A 21,356-nucleotide genomic window follows, 5' to 3' on the forward strand; every position below is an offset into this window, starting at 1 on the left:
CAGAGCAGGCCTCAGAGATGAGGCGTCCCCACTAGGATCACAGAGTCAGGATTCCAACTCGGGTCTTCCTGACTCCATTTCTAACACCATTCACCATGCTACCGAGCAACCGTGGCAAGATGCCAGCCAAAAGCCCTGGCGGGAGCACTTGGAGGTGCCTGGGCTTTTACCTGGAGGGTCTTCCAGCCCATACACGCTCAGCGGTCTGAGGACTTTTATCCCCGGCGTATCCATGGGAACCAAGAGTACTGACTGCTGCTGGTGACGCGGGGCATGTGGGTCTGTTTTTCCCATAAACACACAGAGCTGGCAACGGGGATCCAGGATTCCTGCCAGGAAAGGAGAGAGACAGAAGCGGATCTCCTGACGCCAAGCCTCGCTGCAAACTTGTTCCTACAATAGAACAGCTCAGAACGAGGAAGCAAACTGAGCTCATGCAGATTTCTGGGTAGCCAGAAGCAGGCTCAGACTCCTCTCCGTCCTTGTAAGGACTGAATCCCAAGGCATACAAGGGTTTTACCGAGAAATGCCGAGGTCCGAGCTCAGTTCTGAGGAAGGGAGGGCCCAAGGGACAGAGCCGGCTGAGCTGTGCCATGGAGCTCTGAGGCTGGGGGCACGGTGCCCAGAGAGGGCGGGAGCTGGGCCGAGGCTGTCTGCTCTGCAGGTGACAGAAGGACATGGGAAAGTGCGATGAATCCCGTTTCTATTCTAGGGCAATGGAACCAACATCCAGCTCCCCAGGAGCTGGTCATCCCTTTTGTTCTGGAGCTCAAATGCCCCTTCAGTGAAGGGAAAGGGCCAGGCCCCTGGAGCTCCCTGCAAAGGGGTCTAAAGGGCCCCTCCATTTCTTCACGGACACCAGGGCTTGGGCTAGGCATGAGGCAGCCCTTTTACAAAGACAGTTGGACCAAAGCATATTTTTAAAAAGGGCTCTGAAGCCAGGTACCTGATATCCACCACTTATGACCACTTATGATGTAGACCCCGTTCTCCTCTCTAATTGAAGATTCGATATTGGTGGCATCCGATGAAGCAACCTGAAGAAGAGCAGGCTTGGGTTCAAATCTGCCCAAGGACCCTGGGATGGAGGCCAGGGAACGGCGGCTAGTCTGTACCTGCGGCTCAGTCATAGCAAAGCACGAGCGGATCTTCCCCTCTAGCAAAGGGAGGAGCCATCGGGTCTTCTGCTCATGGGTTCCATATCTCACCAGCAGCTCCATGTTTCCCGTGTCCGGGGCAGAGCAGTTAAAAATCTGGAAGAGGGAAAAGTGCATGGACCAGAGACTTTTACGTGCTTATTCACAGCATCAGAGAGGGGTGTATTTCCGCCCCTCTGGTCTAGAAGACAGGAGACCACTGGAAAGCAAGCCAGAAGCTGGCATCTGCTCTCCCACACCTATCTCTGCTACTCATCTTCACCTTCTCTCTCTAACTGACCCCACCCTCATCTAGCCCAGTCCTCCCCTCCTTCCCAGATACCATGCCTCAGCCAGCACAAGCATACTGCTATCGGCACAGGGATTAAAAGACAAGAGGTAATATTTGTCCCTGCCCTCATGGAGCTTATATGCTAGAAGCTAATTATCACTGGGTATAGGAGAAAAAGACAGCCAAGTCCAGCAGAAAGAGCCCCGAATGGAGGAGTCAAGCTCCAGGACGCAGGTCAAGGCCCTCCTCGGACGCAGGCTGGCTCTGCCACCTGGGACCAGACGTCCAACCTCTCAGTGGACCAGGCCACCTCCAAGACAAGTTCTGAGCAGTCCTCTACATCAGTGAAATCATCGGTCTGGACCAATTTAAAGGGGTGGGGAACCTGCAGCCTCGAGGCCACATGTGGCCCCCTAGATCCTTGGGTGCAGCCTCTGACTGAGTCCAAGTTTTACAGAACAAATGCTTCTATTAAGGGGATTTGTTCTGTGAAGTTTGGATTCAGTCAAAGGGCCGCACTTGAGGACCTAGAGGGCCACATTGGCCTCGAGGCTGCAGGTTCCCCACCCCCGTCTTAGGTTACTGAAGAGGAGGAACCACAAAAAGTGGATGTATTTCTTTGGGGCAGGATCCCCTCTGCCTCTCTGCCTCTGGGGGCTGACCTATGTCCTCTCCAACTGCCTTTCAGACATCTCGAACTGGGTGTCCAGTAGAAATCTTAAGCTCATTATGCCCAAGACAGAATTCATTATCTTCCCTCAGCCCCTTCCAGACACATTCCCAGTTATGGTAGAGGGCAGCATCATCCCCCCAGACCCTCAGGCTCACAACCTAGGAGTCGCGCTGGACTCCTCCCTAGCTCGCCCCGCCCCCACCCCCCACATCCAAACTCGCAGCCAAAGTCTATCCACGTCACCTTTACGCCAAGTCTCCAGTGGGTCCCCTCCTCTCCGCGGACCCTGCCCCCACCCTGGTGCCTGGGAAGTTCTTCCTCCTCTGCTCCAACTACTGACCTATCTTCCTGAGAGTCCCAGATGAAATACCACCTCCTACAGGAAGCTTGCCCCAACCCCTCTTCATTCCGGTGCGTTCCCTCTGCTAATTATTTCCTGTTTATCTTGTATATAGCTTGCTTTGTATATATTTGCTGTCTGTCATATCCCACATTGAACTGTAAGCTCCTTGAGGTCAAGGATTGTCTTTTGCCTCTTTTTGTATCCCCAGAGCTTCACACACTGCCTGGCATATAGAAGGGGCTTAATGAATGTCGACCGACTGATTGATTGTAGACAGAAAGTAGGTACCTCTGGGGCGTAGAGGGACTTGCCCATGAGCTCACACAAATGGGCATATTCCAGGTTGGTCAGGCCTGCCCCATACTTCTTCTCGGGGTCGGTCTCGATGGGCAAGAAGAGATTCCACAGCCCTTCAGACTTGGCTTTTTCCTGTCCAGGAGTGCCACAAGAAAACAGCAGTGACTGACTTAGCCTAGATCCATGAAAGACCCACACCCAAAGGAACAGGAAGGAAAGAAGGCAGAGGCTAACTATGAACACTGCCCACGTTGGGTCATCACTCTGGCCACTACTGCTAAACCTCAAGTCTGTGTCCCCAGAAAGCAAAGAAGAATCCACCCAATGATGAAGAGGCAGATTAAGAGGTCCCAGCTGAACTGAAAGACTGGCCCAGGCCTCAGAAAAGAGAGGGAAGCCTTGGGGCAGCTAGGTGGCGCAGCAGATAGAGCACCGGCCCTGGATTCCGGAGGACCTGAGTTCAAATCCGGCCTCAGACACTTACTCTGTGACCCTGGGCAAGTCACTTAACCTCACTGCCTAGCTAAAAAAAAAAGAAAAGAAATGAAAGCAAGGCCTGCCTGCCTTCCCTATTTGTCACTCTACTAGCACTTGGCATGGCGCTTTGCAGAGTAAGCACCTAGTAAATGTTTTCTCCTTCATTCAATTCACCAAAATCCTCCTCCAATATCTTAATGCACCCTGAAGATTTATCTCCCTCTGTGCTCTGAAAAGCACTGCCAAGCTGCAAAGCCTCTGAGGATAGGCTGGCCTGGGGGTGAGCTGTGTGTGTGTGTGTGTGTGTGTGTGGTCCTTCAGAGAGATACCTCCACCCCCCCACCTGTAGCCACAGCAATTCCTACAGATCATCCCTTACTAGGCTGAAGCTGGGCTGGGATCTTAGCTGGTGGAAGGAGGACAATGGACAAACAGCTGATCCTGCCACCCATAATCCAGACTACCACAACAGGATTAGTGAGGCAAGAAGCTGGGGCCCATCAGATGATATAGAGAGACAGAGAGTGAAACAGACAGAGATGAAGAGAGGGAGAAGAAGAGGGAAGGAGAGACAGAAACAGACAGAGATAGAGGAGGAGAGAAAAAAGAAGAGAGAGACAGAAAGAGACAGAGGAGGAGAGAAAAAGAAAGGAAGGGAGAGACAGAAAGAGATGGAGAAGGAAAAAAAGAGGTAGGGAGAGACAGAGAGACAGAGAGATTCAAGTTAATTTAATGTCTCTGATCTGGTGTTTAACATCACACAGCCCAAAGAACAGAAGTGCCAGAGACACTGAACATCTGGGCTCAATGGAAAGTCCACATTTTCATGTCAGAAAACAATTTGGAATTATGCTTAAAAAAAAAAAGTGACTAGCATGACCCAATGATTCAACCACTAGGCATGTACCCACTGAGGAGATTAAAGTCAGAATGAAAAGTCCCATATAGGTTAAAACATTCCTGGGGCATATTTTGTGGTACCCACATAGATGCAGAGGGACTGAGGATGGCCAGGCCTGCTGGGGCACATAAAGGATGGAGCGGTATTGCATCATAAGGAAAGATGACCCAAGAATTCAGAGAAGTATGAGAAAACTCCTACAAACTGATGCAGAGTCAAATGAACAGAACCAGGACAACAGATACGATAACTAGAACAAAGTTAAGAGCAAAAAAGCAAAAATCACAAGAGTGAACCCTGGGTAATGAGAGTGACCCCAGAAGAGAAGTTAGTTTTAAAGTTACTTTTTTTTTCTTCATTGTTCTGAGGAATGGCTCTCTGGGTAGGGATGGAGGAGGGTATATTTGCAAATTAAAATGACAGAAAAGCAAAAGACAATAATATAGCTTTCTTAAACACTGAAGTGATGGTTTTTCTATTTCATACCATTTTGTTGAGTTGTTTGGTTTTTGTTTTTGTTTTTTCAGGCAATCGGGGTTAAGTGACTTGCCCAGGGTCACACAGCTAGTAAGTGTCAAGTGTTTGCTCTGAGGCTGGATTTGAACTCATGTCTTCCTGACTTCAGGGCCGATGCTCTATCCACTGCTCCACCTAGCTGTCCCTATTTCATACCATTTTGGCAGAAGGTGATTCTTCATAAAACCCATTTACCTTGAGCTCTTCAATCTGCAGAGGTGGTGTCCATCTGGCCTCAGACATCTGGTGATTTCTCAGTTCTTGCTCAATGGGATATACGTGGGTTTCTATGAATCTCTCCAGCCTGTGGTAGAGATCCCTGACTGGTTCTGAGAGGGCTTCTGGAGAGATAATCAGGACCCCTTTGGAGGCAGCAGCCTGAGATGCCTTAGAAAACGTGGCCCAACTTCTTGTTCCATTTGAGATGAGTGGCAGCCTCCGGTGGGCCCACAGACAGTAGGATCTTGTCGACGGTCTTGTATTTGGCATCCCTTTGAAAATCCGAAACCCTTCCTTGACGGCAAAGTCCCACGCCAGGCTAGATGTGAATTCGGCCAGTTTTCCACTCTGCTCTGCAGTTGCTGAGCTTGATTGACCTGGCCCAAATCAAGACAAAACAGGTTAGTGATCCATAACCATTACAAGGCATTCCATTGACCCCAACAAGATCAGGAAGGTGGTCACCGCATTCTCGAATCATCTTCTAATCCAGGATCTCTTCCCCTCTCTCCTTCAGTTGTTGTTGAGTAGTTTCAGTTGTGTCTACAACTCCATTTGGGGTTTTCCTGGCACAGATACTGGAGTGGTTTGGCATTTTCTTCTCCAACTCATTTTACACAGGAGGAAACTGAGGCACAGAGAGGTTTAAGTGACTTGCCCAGGGTCCCATGGTTAGTAAGTGTCTGAGGCCGGATTTGAACCCAGGAAGATGAGCCTTCCTGACTCCAGGCCAGGAGCTCTGTGCACTATGGTGCCCCCTAGCCGCCCCCATTCCTGTTGGTTTCCCCTGTGTCTGGCCACGGCCACCCATCCTAAAGAGAACGTGTCTTCCTTACTGAGAATTTCAGCAAATGCGGCCTCTCGGTGCCTTACTGGGCACCCAGCTGCTATCACTGTCATGGCTACTTCCTTAAGCTCATCCTTTTACACAAGCCTTGGGCCGCAGTAATATCGGTTTCCGCTGCTCTCTGTGAGTTATGAGCCAAACCCTTCAGCCCCTTTGCAGGAAGTCTGGCTCTCCATAACCATCTAAACCTTCCTGCACTGGCCGGACTCATTTCCTTTCTAGATCATTATCAGGAAGCACCTGACACCTCTAAAGGAAAGACTCGATGCTTGAATTCAGTTTTATTAGGAGCAATTTTCCCGTCTTGGACAGGGCAGGAAGGAGCCTCTCAATGTTCTTTTCCATAATTAGATCCCCTTTCAGGAGCTCTCAGTCTCCTGTCCTTTACTAAGTCACTAAAGCCAGGGCTTTAGAAGGGACTGATGGATCACTATCGCTGCTACCCCAAAGAGCTGCATGGCTCTTCCCCAAAGTGGTCTTTGAGGGGAAAGGAAGGGGACGTGTATTACAAACCTCAGAGCTCTGCAAAGCTGTTAAGCTTGAGGTCACCTAAAACCAGGCAGCAACAGCTGATGAGAGGGATCCAGAGCTGAGCCTGGGGTCTGCGGGGCCAGGTGTGCTCATACACACATATTTATGCACGCAGACACACTGTCTGGCGGCCAACCCCAGCACCAAGAGAGCTCTGGCTCTTGGAGAGCCTAGTAAACTGGCCGAATGACATCCTGTTAAGCAAGATTTGGGACACGTCGGTGGAATTTGCCAATGCAAAGGTCCCAGGATGGACACTGGCTATTCATCGGGGCTCCTTTACTGGGTCACTGTCTGTAAAGATCAAAGAGCTGGGATGGGAAAAGGCTGTTTAATAATCGCTGGGAGCAGGGAGGGCCTTCAGAGCCCATCTAGTCCAGCCCCCTCGTCGTACAGCTGAGGAAACGGAGCTTCAGGGAGGCTGTGACTGATAGCCGTAATAACAACCACAACAACAATAATAATAGTGTGGCAGGACCATAGTGGCACTGACTAGCCCAATCACCCCATTTTACAGAGGAGGGCCTAGGGAGGCTGGATGAGCAGATGAAGATCATAGCTCAGCTTTAGAGCTGAGAGAGACCCAGAAGGCCTCCTCCAATCCCCTCATTCAAAGGATGGGGCCCTCCCTTAGCCCACGGGGGTAGATTAGGTTTTCCTGGGACACAAGGACACTGGAGCAGAACACAGAGTTCCAGAGAGGGCACTTCAAAAGCATCTAGAGGGAATGAGGGCTACGTCTGACTCTTTCCCTCCCTCCTCTTGAGGGATTCAGCAGCCATTTTATTGAATGACAGCAGCCTATTTAACATTGCCTACAGAGAATCAAGAAAAAAGAGAAATGATGAAAAGAATATAAAGTCCTAGTTTTTGGTGAATCTTAGCACCGTCACCGACGAGCCACAAAACCGCTCTAAGGATCAGTTTCTTCATGTGTAAAAATAGTGATAATAAGACCCGGGTGGCTTCCTTCACCCAGTTATTGGGAAAGGATAAGGCCAAAGAGGTAAAAGCGGCAGACACAGATAAATCCCAGTCATTTCTGCCCAGAGGGAGGGAATGGGATAATCCTGCGAACGTTTTATTGTTGTGGATTCTGACTGTCTGGTGAGCTTGTCAGTAATTTCTTTACTAATTTTCATGTTTGCCTTCCACCCAGAATGCTCTGGCAAAAGCCTCATGCCCTGAATGTTTGCCCTGGCCTCCTGGCTGCCAGGTCCCTCCCCAAAGGATGCTAACAAGCTCAGGCTTTGGTTTGCCTGCTGCCCAAGAAGGCCCAAAGGCCGCAGAGTCCTACCTCCACTACCGTATGGTGTCATTCTGTAGACCTACCCTTCCTGCCCAATAACAAGCCATGACCCCCTACTCACCTTCTGAGAGGCCCGGGTTCCATCTCTCCTTCCCCCCACAGCCCACTCCAGGCCTGATGCTCTTCCTCCGTGGCCCCTGGCAGCCAGGCCTCCTCCCCAACTTCTCTACCGATCAGTAGCAATCATCTCCTCAGCCAATCCAGGATCCTCTTCTCCTCCCTCCCAGCCCTACCCTGACCCTTCTGTAGCCTCTGCCTCTCCTGACCAGCACTGGTCCTGGCTGTGAGCTCCTCCCTGGCTCTCTTCCTGCCTCTCCAGCCACTCCCCTTCAGTCTCCATGGGCTTCTCAAACTATTCCCAGACCCTCTTTTCTCTCTTTACTCTCTCCTTTGGCCACGTTCACTCCTGAGACTTCAACTGTCCCCCCTATGCAGATGATAGGGAAGGCGTATCTCCAGGCCTGACTGCTTTCTCAAGGCTTAGACACCCGTCTCCATCTGGATTTCCCATTGGTGTCCCAAACTCAATATTTCCAAGCCTGAGTTTCTTTTCTTTTCCTCCAAACCTCCCCCTTCTACATAGAAAATAGCCCCCACCTCCCAAGGTCACTGTGAGGACCAAATGAGACAATCTGTGTAAGCACTCTGCAAAACCACAACCCCATCAGCTAAATGCTAGTATCGTCCTCAGGTTACAGATGAGGAAACTGAGGCTGGGATTCAGTGAGTGGCCCAGGATCAAAGCAGAGGGTTTTACCCACCGACACTGCACAGAAATACACGAGTGCACATGAACATATGAGAGGGAGGAACACAAACACAGACACATACACCAACCAATGTGGGCAACAACCCTAATACTCAGAGGAAGGAAAGCGGTCAATCAGGGACACACTCCCAGTAAACTGACTTTTCCATTAGGCTCAAGGCGAGGCAATGAACTCTCAGTAATCATTTCCTTTCCTCCCCACTAGGCACATCTCATGCTTCCTCAGGAGGAAATGGCTTGTTTTTTGATTGGGAATAGCGCATTCATTCTCTTAGAAATCCTGGCCCAGCCTGTGTTCTCCCCAGACCCCTGGGGGCTCTTGCGCAGGAGCAGGGCCTGTCCCTGGATGGCCTGGCCCGCCTTCAGGGCTGAGGGGCTTCCCTGAGATCACTGCCTGTTCTCCTGCTCCACATCCTCAGGGCAGCTTTGAGGCTCTGTAGTCTGCTTACCTTTGAGAGAACGTTTGTAGACCCCTTGTAAGATGGCAGCCACTCGGAAGAAGGAGAAGGCCATGTAGAAGTTCCAGTTTTCAGCTGCAGGGATCTCCATCTGACAGCAATACATTTTGAAATACTCCTCGGCAGTAGGGATTCCTAGCTGAGTAGCATCCAGATCACTCAAACCTGAGAAACAAGAAAAACTGTAGTTTGTCACTCAACAGCCAATGTCACTGCTGTCCCCTGAGATTCCCAGGAGGCACCATGGAATAGTGGAGAGCAGTCAGGGAGACCTTGGATCACATCCTATCTGGAGCACCTTGATCAAGTCTCTTAACCGCTCTCTGCCTCACTTTCCTCAGTTGTAAAATGAGAGGGTTGGACTCGATGACCTCCAAGGTCTCTTCCAGATCTAAATCTAGCATCCCATGACCTCATGATTCTCTGAATTGGCTTACTCACTGAAAACCTGCTTTGAAGTTCACTCGCAATTCACACGTTATTTCAATGATCCTTTCTCTCTGAGGAAAGTGGAAAAGTCATTCAGGAACTATCATTCCCAGATTGGCTCCCAAAAGTTTAACTAAATTGAAGTTGGCTGGGAAAGCCCAGTTTCTGAGTTCCCATCTACCCTGTGGCCAGTATTCAAGGGATAGGTAGATGTGACCTCAAAGGAATCTTTCACCTTGTCTATTTGTTAGAAACCCTGTTAAAATGGGGATTTCAAAAAGTGAGGGGAGGGAAATTTGTCACAAATTAATCAATCAGCATTTATTAAGTGCTGACCACATGCCCTGGCACTGTGCTAAGTGTTATAGTTACGAAGGCAGAAGTAAAACAACCCCTGCCCACCAAGAGCTTACAGTCAGTCTACTGGGGACACAGATGAAATTTTTCACTATCTTCCCCCAGGACTATCAATGGTTGAAAACAGATCTGAATGTTTTAACAGATCTGGATGATTTTGCACATTCCACATTTGCCCAGCAAATCCCCCCCTCGTCCCTCCCAGCTGTGTTAAGCTGCCTTCTCACAGCCCTTCTTGCCAAAGCGGAGGCCATTCCCCACATCAATGAGGTGCCTTCTTTCCCACGGTAATTTCCGGGGGAGGGGAGACATTTTGATTTCCTTCCCCAGCAGGTCATACCTCTTGTGATAGGGAAATCAGATGGCAAATAGTGAGCCAGGCAGTTGTAGGCGACATCTGAGAGAGGATCTCCTAAAGTGGACAGCTCCCAGTCCAGGATGGCCAGCACCTCGGGCTTTTCTGGATTAAAGATCAGGTTGTCTAACCTAAGGAAGTAATAGAAAGATGTGAAGCACCGGCCATGCACTGAGTCAACATTCAAAGGGCTACCCTGTCTCGGACGTTTCCAATATGCTGTCAGTATTCTCAGAAATCACGGGGTGCCATGGAGCTCCAGAATTTTAGAGCCAGAAAGGCCAGCTTCAAATTATTTGGATTGTTTAAATTATTTACAAATCATTTAGTTCAACTACTTCACTTTACAGATGGGGGAGCTCAGGTTCGGAGAGGGGACGGCTTGTCCTGGACCTACCTAGTGGCTATTTCTTGCCTAGAGCTTCAAAGGACCATGGACATCATTGCTGTCATCATTCCCATGCTTTCATTTAGTGCCAGCCGCTCTGATGGCCAGTCCAATGTTTTTCCTACTAAACTACATTTAGAAACTACAGTACCATAGGTAAAGCTCTGGCTCTAGAGTCCTGCCTCAATCCTGCTACCTGAGTGACCTTGGACAAGTCATTGAATCTCCCTAAGCCTCAGTTTCCTCATTTGTAAGAAGAGGGGGTTAGACTGATGGCCTCTGCGGATCCCTCCAGTTCAAAGACTACAATCCTGTAGCTTCTGAAATGACTACATAACTCCAGCAAATGAAATAAGTGGGCAAGGTAGATGAAGGCTGGTGGTTTCCGTAGAAGTTTCGAGTTTCATGATATGTATTGGTCGTCTGTGTTGTTGAATGATGGAGAAGTGAGCCTTGTCCAGCCCAGAAGTTATGGGAAAACAGAGGCCATGGAGCCATCAATTTCCTGCTCAATGTCCTGGTGAAGTGGGTTTCAAACCCACTCCTGGTCTAGAGGCTTTGGGGTAGAGAGTGAAAAGACAAAGAGGAAGGGATCCAACGACAGCCACCCCACACGAGGACCAGACAGACCAAGCCAAGGCTAAAAGAAAAATGTTTTTGTCTTTCCAGCCAGAGCTAACAGAAGATGTGGTCAGATACCTAGGGAGATAGAGGCCCAGCAGAGAACAGTGGCACCCACATGCCTGTTACAGCCAGACAGACAAGCCCAAAGTCTTGACTGCTCCAAGGAAGCTGAGCCTTGGAATAAATCATTCTGGGAGGCCAGGGACCAAAGCCCTCACAACAGGGATGGAGGGAGGGAATTCCACTTGTTAAAGAAGGAAAGAGAAGACTGATTTCAAATGCATGCAAATTCTATCTTCAAAATACTATTTTAAAAAATAAAACTTGCTCAACACAGTGATTTTTCTCAGCTCTCTAGGGCAGAGAAGGGTTAAAATAATTAGAGAGATTCCAGTTTGGCCTGGATACAGATCACTCTGCGGCTAAGAGGCTTCCTAAGTGCTTATGTGAAGTGGAAAAACATTACAAAGCAATCAAAGGTGCAATTAGTTGGTTCCAAAGCAAGACAGGATCAAGCCAGAAGCACAGGCCAAGTGCCAGGCCCTCCTGGCTCTGCTAGAGACTGACCATCAAAGGCCCAAGAAGTCACTCTGGCTCTACTTCATTGGTTTCAATAATTCAAAATGAGAACCTGGTCAGTCACTGACTGACCTTTGGGTCAAGGAGTCTGGACGTCCACTTCTTCGTCTTCCCGCTTGGAGAGACTGGCAGGGGGCTATGACTGATCACGTGAGCACGAACACCTTCTAACTACAACCTGGACCCAAGCCAGCAGTGAGATCCGCCCAAGGGCACACAAAGCGCCTTCAGCTAATCGTGAGCCTTCTTACTTTAGAATCTCTCGTTGCTTTGCCATCTATTTCTACCTGAAATCTCCGTGCACCACTGTTGTCCTCTGCTCCTTGGGCAGGTGTTGTGGGAGCCATTCGATGAGGCGCTCCATGGCTGGGATCGTGCTGGTTTCTGTGGCTCGGTATTGCTTAGTCCAGGTTTGAACCTGACGTTGAATGTAGTCCCCTAAAACAAAGAGGTTTAGGATGCAAGTGGACTACACCAAGGGTTTCAAAAGTCTTGAAAATTAATCTGTGAAGGAGCTTGTAAATCTTATTTGAGAATGATCAAATGGATGTAAATAAAGGTTTTCATCCAAGTTATAAAGGTCAGCCTGGACCAAGACCCTGCCCTGGGAGAGAAAGGCCCCAGAGGATGCTGCGTAAAGGTAAAGAGGATGCTGATTACCTGGTAAAGAGAACAAAGGCCTAAATAACACCAACATCTTCCTTTACACACTTGTTTTGTAGCTTTTCAAAGCATTTTTACATATTTTATCTCATTTAATTCTCAGGATATTCCTAGACTCACAAAATAATAAAGCTCTAGGTCTGGGAGGTCAACCACTACAGCCCCCTTGTTTTACCTTATTGATGAGGAAAATAAGTGTGAGGTCTTCTAGGACGGGGATGCCCCTGGGCGTTCCCAATCAGGCCAGAAAACCAGGTTCAGCTGTCCAGTGGAGCAATCAAATACATAAAGTGGGACTGAAGAGCGGTGTAATTCCTTGACTCTACATTTCCCTCCCCCTCCAATTCTTCATAACCAAAGGTGCGAGGTCTGGACAATCATTTGTTTCGGATAGTATGGAGGGGACTCTTGCTCAGGGATAAATTGGACTCCAGAGCTACTGAGATTCCACCTCTGAAATTCTGTGATTGCACAAGCTTCATGGAGAGCTATGTCATAAACAGAGTAGGAAAAAAATGTTTGCTAAGCTGAGGACTGGTCCTGGTCTGTTCTCAAGAGCTGTAAGAACAACGGTGGTCTCTGTGAGCTCTCCAATATACCAGTCAACCTCTGCTGGGAGGAGAAGGTCAGCCTCTGCCTCTATGGCTGACCTAGTGCCTCTGCCCTACACAAATGCTGACCTCCTAACTGTGACAACTATTCAACTCCACCCCCACTCGGCTGAAAACTTAATTAACGCCAAACCCAGCCCTCTTCCCAGACCCATGACTACACTAACTGACTCGGGGCTCTGTCTGCCATGTCTCAATCACAGCCCTCAGAGGCAGGTTTCTAGGCTGAAGCCCTGACATAATTAGACAAAATTTCTCAGAATTGAGGATTCCCAATTCAACTTGTTTGTTACAAATGAAATATCAGTCAACTTTTTTATGCTCATCAATTTAAATAAAGTGCCTCTAGGAATGGCCCTGAGCCAGTAGAAATCCTTTCTCTACACTCCTATCATGGGCCTTGTCTGCTGCCTCAACTTCACTGGGGCTTCCGAAATGATCAAGGTGAATGGCTTCAGGACTATCACACACAAGAGACTGAATCATTAATCCCAGCTAAATGACATCTTCCATTTACATACTTGTTCTGTACCTTTCAAAGCATCTTCACATATTTTATCTCCTTTAATTCTCATGATGTTCCTAGAATCATAAAATGATAAAATTCTAGATAAAATTCCAGCCCCTTCATCACGCCTTACAGATGAAGAAATGGAGGGCAAGTGATGGGCAGTGATCTGCCCACGGACACAGAGCCAGCTAGTGACTGTGCCGGGGTCCCCTGACTGCTGCCTGATGAACTTCTGAGGAGGCAGGGTAGACGGCAGGAGCTATATTTTATGTATATTTTACACAGCTAAGCAGTTTTTCCAGTAAGTTGACTGATTCCTTAGCTTGTGTGTTTTTCACTCTCTCCCACACTAAGGCAATGGAAACAAGAAGTGATTCATAGCCGAGAAGCCTCAGCTCTAACCTAAAAGGCCTGGGCTCACGAGCTTAGGTGCCTCTTGGGGATCTGATCTGCTGAGACCATTTCCCCTCACCCATAGCCCTGGTCCAGGTCTCCAATGGTGTGGGTGAAAGGATCCCCAGTTTCTGTGCAAACACTCAAAGAAACAAAGCACATCAGCTCCAGGACAGCTTTGGTTTCCCTCATAAAGGGTCTGCAGTACATTAACACTTCATTCACCTCCCCTTACCAGGGGATGCAAGACAATAGGCCAAATCTGACAGCATTTTCCCATAGTAGTACCTAGTCTTCAGAAGCATGCTGCCTCTCCAGGGCTAGGGTTCCACTCAGAAGAGCCTAGGTCCAAAGCCCATCCCTAATTCTCACTCCTCACGTGTCCCTGGCACAAATCATCTCACTGTTCTGAGCCTGAGGCAACTTCCACTAGACCAGCGGGAACCCGCATGTGGACGAGATCAAAGACCCTTCCCCCACCCTTCTTTGGCCTTCACTGTTGAGGACATAAAAGAACAATAAAGGAGAAGAGGAAAGGTTTATAATGAGGATGTCTGTGAAGGGCATAAGAAGAGGGTGACGAGTCCAACTAACGGGAGCTCAACGTGAGAAGGGCAATACCCAAACCCAGAGCCTCCCAGTTCTTTCTCCTGGAACTAAGAAGAGCAGGTCCATACCTCTTTTGGATGACAGCCCTTTATATACTTAAAGATGGCTACCTTTTCTTCCCTAACCCTTCTCTTTTTTAGCCTAAACACCCCTAATGTCTTCAGCAGATCCTTATGTGGCTAATTTTGCAGCCCATCCCCTACTGCCATCACCATCCTCTGGATACTTTCTGCATCATCACTGTGGCCCCCAATACGGCACCTAGAACTGGACCTAATATCCCAGAGGTGTCTGACTACAGCACAGGACAGACAGACAGCAAGGCTAACACTTCCCTCGTTCAGAACGCTGACCATTTCTTAATGCAAACTAAGACAACATTAGCTTTTCAGTAGGAAGCTCCTTTAAAACAGGACTGAGAAGCAAAATTTGATCACTTCACACATATGAAAACGTTCACTAGCAACAGCACTGACAAATAATGGGCCCCTAACCTCTTCCTTACCGTGCTTCCCATAGTCTTCCAGACCCGCTGCCTTGATGTCCACACTATGAAGCTGGCACAGCACTTGGTTCATGGCAGTGTAGATGGCCTTCCTCTGGCTGGGCTCCATGCCTGGGAGCGAGGCTTCCTTGTAGATCTGCCCAGGGCAGTACTCCATCAAGTAGAATGGCGTGCCAATGATGCTGTGGGCACACAGACAAGATCATTCTTGTTGTCCTGTGTTCACAAATGACGTCAGTGTTAACCAAAGGGGTCAGACCACACGTAGCTGGCCATTTTTTCTCCTTCCGTTGGACATAGGACTGCAGCAGCAGAAGCTTTTCCTCAAGCCTGCCCTTTGACCACGTGAAGAAACCATCAAACAGGTTTCGAAGGTGATGGCTTTGTGATATGAATTACACTCCTCTCCCCCTGCACCCTCATGACAAGCCCCCAAGCTGTCAGCAGGCTACTCACCACCAAGCACGCTCAGGTTGTGCGCAAGGGAACCTTTAACTTGGTCCAGTTAATTATTAGAATGAGCCACAAGGAAAACCAGCTCAGAAATGGTAATAAAAATGATTAAACTTGAGACAAGACAATTGCACGTGCAGGCTGTTTTCTACTCATGGAAAATAAAACGTTCCCCTCCTGTCTTGCAACGCAATTCAAATGCGTTTGAGTTCCTGGGCAGGTGGCTCTAAGGCTTCCACTCCTCCTTCTCACCTAAGTCTTCCTTATCCTTGATTCAGCAGACCGTGTGGCTGGCCATCCTAGGGCCCTGCGCCATCCCGGGAGCCCTGATCTGAGTGGAAAAATCCCCAAATTACCTGGAATCCTCACAGAGGTCGAGGACTTTGGGGACAGGAACTCCAGCGTCACTGAGGGCGTTGATTATCCTGCAGGCACAAAAGAGGCAGGACGACTGGTCAGCCAGACAGAGGCGGTTCTCCACTGAGCTGAGAACGTACATTCTGACAATTTGTAGTCAACTGAACAACCACCCGCACGTCCTCAAGAAGGACAATCACATAACCATGCCAAAGAAGAATAAAATCAACTATGAATCTGTTAACATCTTAACACAGCACAATCAAAGGCACAAGTGACAAACTAATAACCGATGTGTGTGTGTTCAGTATCCACTTCTGAATACATCTGCATCTCTCTGTCTCTGTCCCTTCCTCCCTCCCTCCCTCTCCTCATCCCTTTCTCTCTTTCTGTCTCCTTTTTCTCCTAGGTCTTCTTGATGGGCATCTGTCGGGATGACCATTAAGAAGTATGCGCATCTTTTTTTGAGGTTATTAACTATTTGTATTTCCTCCTTTGAAAATTATCTGTTCCCAAAACACATAAATACAAATAAAAATATACTGTTTACAGAGATTGAAAACTTCTTAAATAATCAGAGAGGCATTCATTGCTCATGGTTGGGCTGCACCAATATAATGAAAATGAAAATGCTTCCTAAATTTACATACAGATCTAGTACTATACCAATCAAAATACCAAAGAATACTTTCTAGAACTAGATTTTTTTAAAAAAAATTTTTATTCGGAGAAACAAAAGATCTAGAATCCCAAGAGAAATAATGAAAAAAAAGTAAGAAAGAGGGGGAATAGTCAGTCAACAGCATCCACTAAATACCATCTGCCAGGCACTGTGCAAAGCTCTAAAGAGACAAAGAAAGACAAAAGCCTAGTCCCTAGACACAGAGAGCTCCTTTTCCAACGGGGGAGACAACAGGTAAATAACTAGATTTCTACAAGATCTACACAATGAAAATAGAAGGAAATCTCAAAAGGAAGGCCCTAGCAGCCGGGGAGGGGTTTGAGTGAGCAGAGATTGACTCGAAGTTGTAAGCCTGAGTGATCAGGAGGATGGTCCCTCCCCAGTAATAGGCTCATTGAGATCAGAAATTAGAGGGAGATAATGAGAACCCTCAAGGAAGTCAAAGATAAGAGAAGGTCCAACAACTACCAAAATATTCATAGCAGTACCTTTGTAGAAACAAAGAACTGGAAACAATTAGGGAACAATGAAAAAACTGTGACTTGAACATAATGTAATATTAATGTACAGTAAGAAATAACAAATATGAGAAATTTAGAGATGAACTGACACTTATTAAAATAAGCAGAACCAAGAGAATACAATGAACACAGACACAATGACTACTACAATGGAAGAGGAAAGCTCATTTCAAGGAAATCTGAGTAACCAAAAAACCAAGGGAGTCCCCAGAGAAGAGCTAAGGCAAGGCACCCACCCCCTCCCTCCTGGCAGTCAGAAGACTACACCAACAGAAACGCTTCTCTTACCAGAAGCACTCACTGCAGGAGATGTTTTTGTTTAATTGTCTTATTTTGTTCAGTTTGGACAGGGGGGAGGAGGGATTTTATGTAAAGACAAAAGGCATCAAGAAAAACAATGTTTCTTAAGAAAAAACTGTGAACGACAGGAGAGGGCAGAAATGTTCCTGCTTACATAGTCGAGACAAACAGTTATCCAAAATATTCAGACCACTCTTCCAGTTAAGGGATTAGTCTATGAAATAAGGCATGGATTCAAATCCATTTTATGATGCAATATTTAAACAAAAAGTTTAAGAAAGAAGGAAGGTAAGTCAATAATGAGGGCTAAAGAGCTGGTATCATAATGGTACTTCCTGTTCTGGGCAGCCTTTCTTCTTTATGGAAGAACATGAGGTCCAGTCTGAGAAAGGGGTACCAGAGAAAGGGCTCCTGGATGCACAGGTACCATCTTGGAGACATTCCCAGCCACATTGCTCCCTCCATGAGAAACCTAGATGAAGGCCTCTTTCCCTCTCTTTTCCTAAATGGTGCCAGCTCCTGATTTCTCACTGGCTGCACTCATGGTGGACTCTTTGATGTTTCCACCATGCCCCTCTGCAGGTACCTTCTAGCCCATCTCCTCCTTTTCAGCTTTCTTTTGTGTATCCTCTCCCTAAATAGACTGGAAGCTCTTGAGGGCAGGAGTTGACTTTCTTTTTGTATCTGTAGCTCCAGTGTTTAGCACAGTGCTTGGTACATAGGACATGCGTGATAAACATTTATTGACTATTGACAAAACAAATTGTTTTGAAATAGATTGACACTCTTCTACACAGGGTGCATTGTAAACTAGACAGTCCAAGGTGGGTTATGATGAAAGGATGGCAGGAATTAAATAGTATGTAAACAAATGATCGTAATTAGTGTACAAATAATGGAGCACTCTCCTCCCCCAGCTCTGATGGAGAAGTCCAGCCAGTCACAGATGTCTGTGCCCTTAGAGTAATGCCAACAGGGGGCAGCTGGGTGGTGCAGTGGATAGAGCACCAGCCCTGAAGTCAGGAGGACCTGAGCTCAAATCCGGCCTCAGACCGAACACTTGACACTTACTAGCTGTGTGACCCTGGGCAAGTCACTTAACCCCAACTGCCCCCCCAAAAAAAGGAGCAATGCTAACAAATGAAACAGAAGAAATGAGATGTGTGGTAAAAGTAATGGCACCCCAAATGATCAGAAATAACTCAAACATTTACCCCTATAGTTTGTTCAATTTCAAAGGCAGTTCTCTAAGATTCTGACTGTTCAGCAGTTTCCTCTATGTGCTGCCCCGAGGAGGTACCTGAATTCCCTCTCCACAGCATGGGCAGAGGTAAGGAGTTTTCCTGGTGGCTTCTTCCTCAGGACCAAGTGGTGATTGGACATCCTGATGGAGTAGGTTGGATTGGACTGCCCATGACTGAACTGCAAGACTTCCAAGGGACCTGAAACTATAAAAGACAAAGGCAAAATTCAAAAAGGTGGATGAGGAAAAGACAAACTATCCTTTTTTTTTTTTTCCAATTTTACCCCAGAAAAGACTATTTCCCACAGAGAAAAAAAGGCATACAACACCCATTTAAGCTTGGATAGGTAATAGAATGGGACTGTATTGTATACCCAGACCCCATGAGATAGTGCCTCTCCACATGTAGAGGCTGGAAGTTGTTTCTGGGAAATTGGAGGTCATGGACATTCCGTGTTGGCCAACCATGTGGCTGGAAGCAGCCAGAATCGTCAATGTGTATAAAACCCCCTGACTCAGGCTTTTGCTGCATTCGCATCTGAGGAAAGAGGTGACTCCTTTATTCCCACTATCGTATAAGGGGCAAGGGCTTTAAGGAGCCCTCCCCACCCCACAATGTGCCTCGGTCTTTGGTCTTTCCTTCATTCTTTTCTATTCAAGGTGCAGGCAGTGGAGTCTCTGACCTCAGTCAGGTGCTTGGGCTATGAAGATCTGGGAGTCCAGAAGTCCAGGCCAGGTGTTACAGTCAGTCCTTCAGAAGGTGGCAGAAAATCGGGGCTTTGGATGTGATGTTGGTGGGATTAAGAATATGTAGGAACTGAGCTAAATAGGGAGTGTAATTCTTCTCCCTCCTTGCTCCCCTCCCCCCAGACACAGAGCGAGTGGTGGTGGGGATTGTGCCCCAGTGGTGATGGGGCAAAAGTTGAATGATTTTTCTTGCTACATCTTTGGGGTTTTTTTAATAATTTATTTTGATTTATCCACAATCACTTCCATAAGGTTTTGAGTTTTAAATTTTTCTCCCCCTCCTTCCTCACTCACTTCCCTCTCTAAGACTGCATGCAATCTGACATAGGCTATACATATACATTCCTATTAAACATATTTTCACATTAGTCATGTTGTAAGTAAGAATTAGAACCAACAGGAGGAACCTCCAGAAAGACGAAACAAAACAAAACAGAAGGTAAAAAATAGCAAATAGTATGCTTCGATCTGCATTCAAACTCCACCCATCATGAGGCCTCTGGAGATGTCTTAGATCCTTGCATTGCTGAGAAGGGTTAAGTCTATCAATATTGGTCATCGCACAACGTGGCTGTTACTGTGTGCAACGTTCTCCTGGTTCTGCTCACTTCACTCAGCATCAGACCATACAAGTCTTTCCAGGTTTTTCTGAAGTCTACTTGCTCATCATTTCTTATAGCACAATAGTATTCCATTACATTCATATACCATAACTTCTTCAGTCATTCCCCAATTGACGGGCATCCCCTTGATTTCCAATTCTTGGCTACCACAGAAAGAGCTGCTATAAATATTTTTGTACATGTGGGTCCTTTTCCCATTTTTATGATCTCTTTGGGATACAGCCCTAGAAGCGATATTGCTGGGTCAAAGGGTATACACATTCTTATAGCCCTTTGGGCATAGTCCCAAATTGCTCTCCAAAATGGTTGGATCAGTTCACAACTCTACCAACAATGCATTAGTGTTCCACTTTTGCTACATCTTCTCCAACATTATCATTTTCCTGCTTTGTCATGTTGGCCAACCTGATGGGTGTGATGTGGTACCTCAGGGTTGTTTTAATTTGTATTTCTCTAATCAATAGTGATTTAGAGCATTTTTTCATTGACTATCTGGCTGCATCTTTGAAGTAAAAATCCCTTTGTAAAAGCTATAATGATGATAGGTGGTTACATGGAACTGAGGAGGAAGTCACTGGGCCCCTAAGACAGAAGGGAAAGAGCCAGTGGGGATTATAGCTGAAGGCACAGAAGAAAAGACCCTAGCCCCTCAACCTCTTCATGGTACTCATGAAGAGTCCAGTGTAACAGAAAGAGCAGGGCCAGAGTCAAAGCAGGTCAGTGACCAGAGCCACACCTAGAAAATCAGGCCTCTGGGGCGGCAGCATGAAAGATGCCCTAAAATCACCTTTTAAGGGAAACTGAATGAGAGAGAGATAAGAGATGCCAGAACACAAGAGTCCAGGGGTGAGTGAGACCGAGACCCAGGTTCTGGCCCCTTTGGACAAGAGTCCTGGACACTAAGGCTGGAAGGCAGCAAGGCAGGGCCTGGTTGGCAAGTTCACCTGGGATGTGGTTTCTCTGCTGGAGGTAGGATAGGGGGAGGACACCACCTGGTGGCCTCTGATTTTCACTAATTATTCTTACTAAATGTGTGCTAAAATCAGTTGCTCAGGCAGTTTTCAGATGAAAAAATCAAAGCTATCTATAATCATATGAAAAAATGCTCTAATCACTATTGATTAGAGAAATGCAAATTAAAACAACTCTTAGGTACCATCTCACAGTCATCAAATTGGCTAACATGATAGAAAAGGAAAATGATAAATGCTGGAGAAGCAATACCTTTGGGTCTGTATCCCAAAGACGTAAAAAAAAAAAAGGAAAAGGACCTATTTGTACCAAAATATTTATAGCAGTTCTTTTAGTGGTGGCTAAGCATTGGAAATCAAAGTATGCCCATCAATTGGGAAATGTCTAAACAAGCTGTGGCATACGGCTGTGAGAGAATATTATTGTGCTATAAGACATGACAAGAATGGATGATTTCAGAAAAACGATGCAAAGTGAGGTAAGCAGAACCAGGAGAACGTTGTACACAGTGATAGCAATGCTGTAAGATGAAGAACTGAGAATGACTTAGCTCTTCTCAGCAACACAATGATCCAAGACAGTCCCAAAGAACACACCATCCATCTCCAAAGAAAGACCAGATATCGTCCACGTGCAGACCGAAGCATGCTATTTTTTCACTTTCTT

At 47.1% G+C, this 21,356-nt stretch overlaps 1 protein-coding gene across 5 annotated transcripts in view; it reads right to left on the bottom strand.

The window, feature by feature from the left end:
- ACAD10 (acyl-CoA dehydrogenase family member 10) overlaps positions 1–21,356 on the bottom strand; it is a 55,380-nt gene that overhangs the window by 6,956 nt on the left and 27,068 nt on the right. For all 5 annotated transcript variants that reach the window (XM_027857389.1, XM_027857388.1, XM_027857385.1 and 2 more), the window contains 11 exons: positions 18,406–18,553; positions 15,602–15,670; positions 14,793–14,974; positions 11,788–11,938; positions 9,895–10,040; positions 8,760–8,933; positions 4,831–5,231; positions 2,733–2,873; positions 1,116–1,253; positions 947–1,037; positions 171–329 (listed from right to left, as the gene is read on the bottom strand). In XM_027857389.1, coding sequence (XP_027713190.1) covers positions 171–329; positions 947–1,037; positions 1,116–1,253; positions 2,733–2,873; positions 4,831–5,231; positions 8,760–8,933; positions 9,895–10,040; positions 11,788–11,938; positions 14,793–14,974; positions 15,602–15,670; positions 18,406–18,553 — 1,800 coding nt within the window. The remainder of the gene's footprint in view (positions 1–170; positions 330–946; positions 1,038–1,115; positions 1,254–2,732; positions 2,874–4,830; positions 5,232–8,759; positions 8,934–9,894; positions 10,041–11,787; positions 11,939–14,792; positions 14,975–15,601; positions 15,671–18,405; positions 18,554–21,356) is intronic.

This window comes from Vombatus ursinus, unplaced genomic scaffold, assembly GCF_900497805.2.
Source record: "Vombatus ursinus unplaced genomic scaffold, bare-nosed wombat genome assembly UNPS02012122.1, whole genome shotgun sequence".
In the NCBI taxonomy this organism is placed as follows: Eukaryota; Metazoa; Chordata; class Mammalia; order Diprotodontia; family Vombatidae; genus Vombatus; species Vombatus ursinus.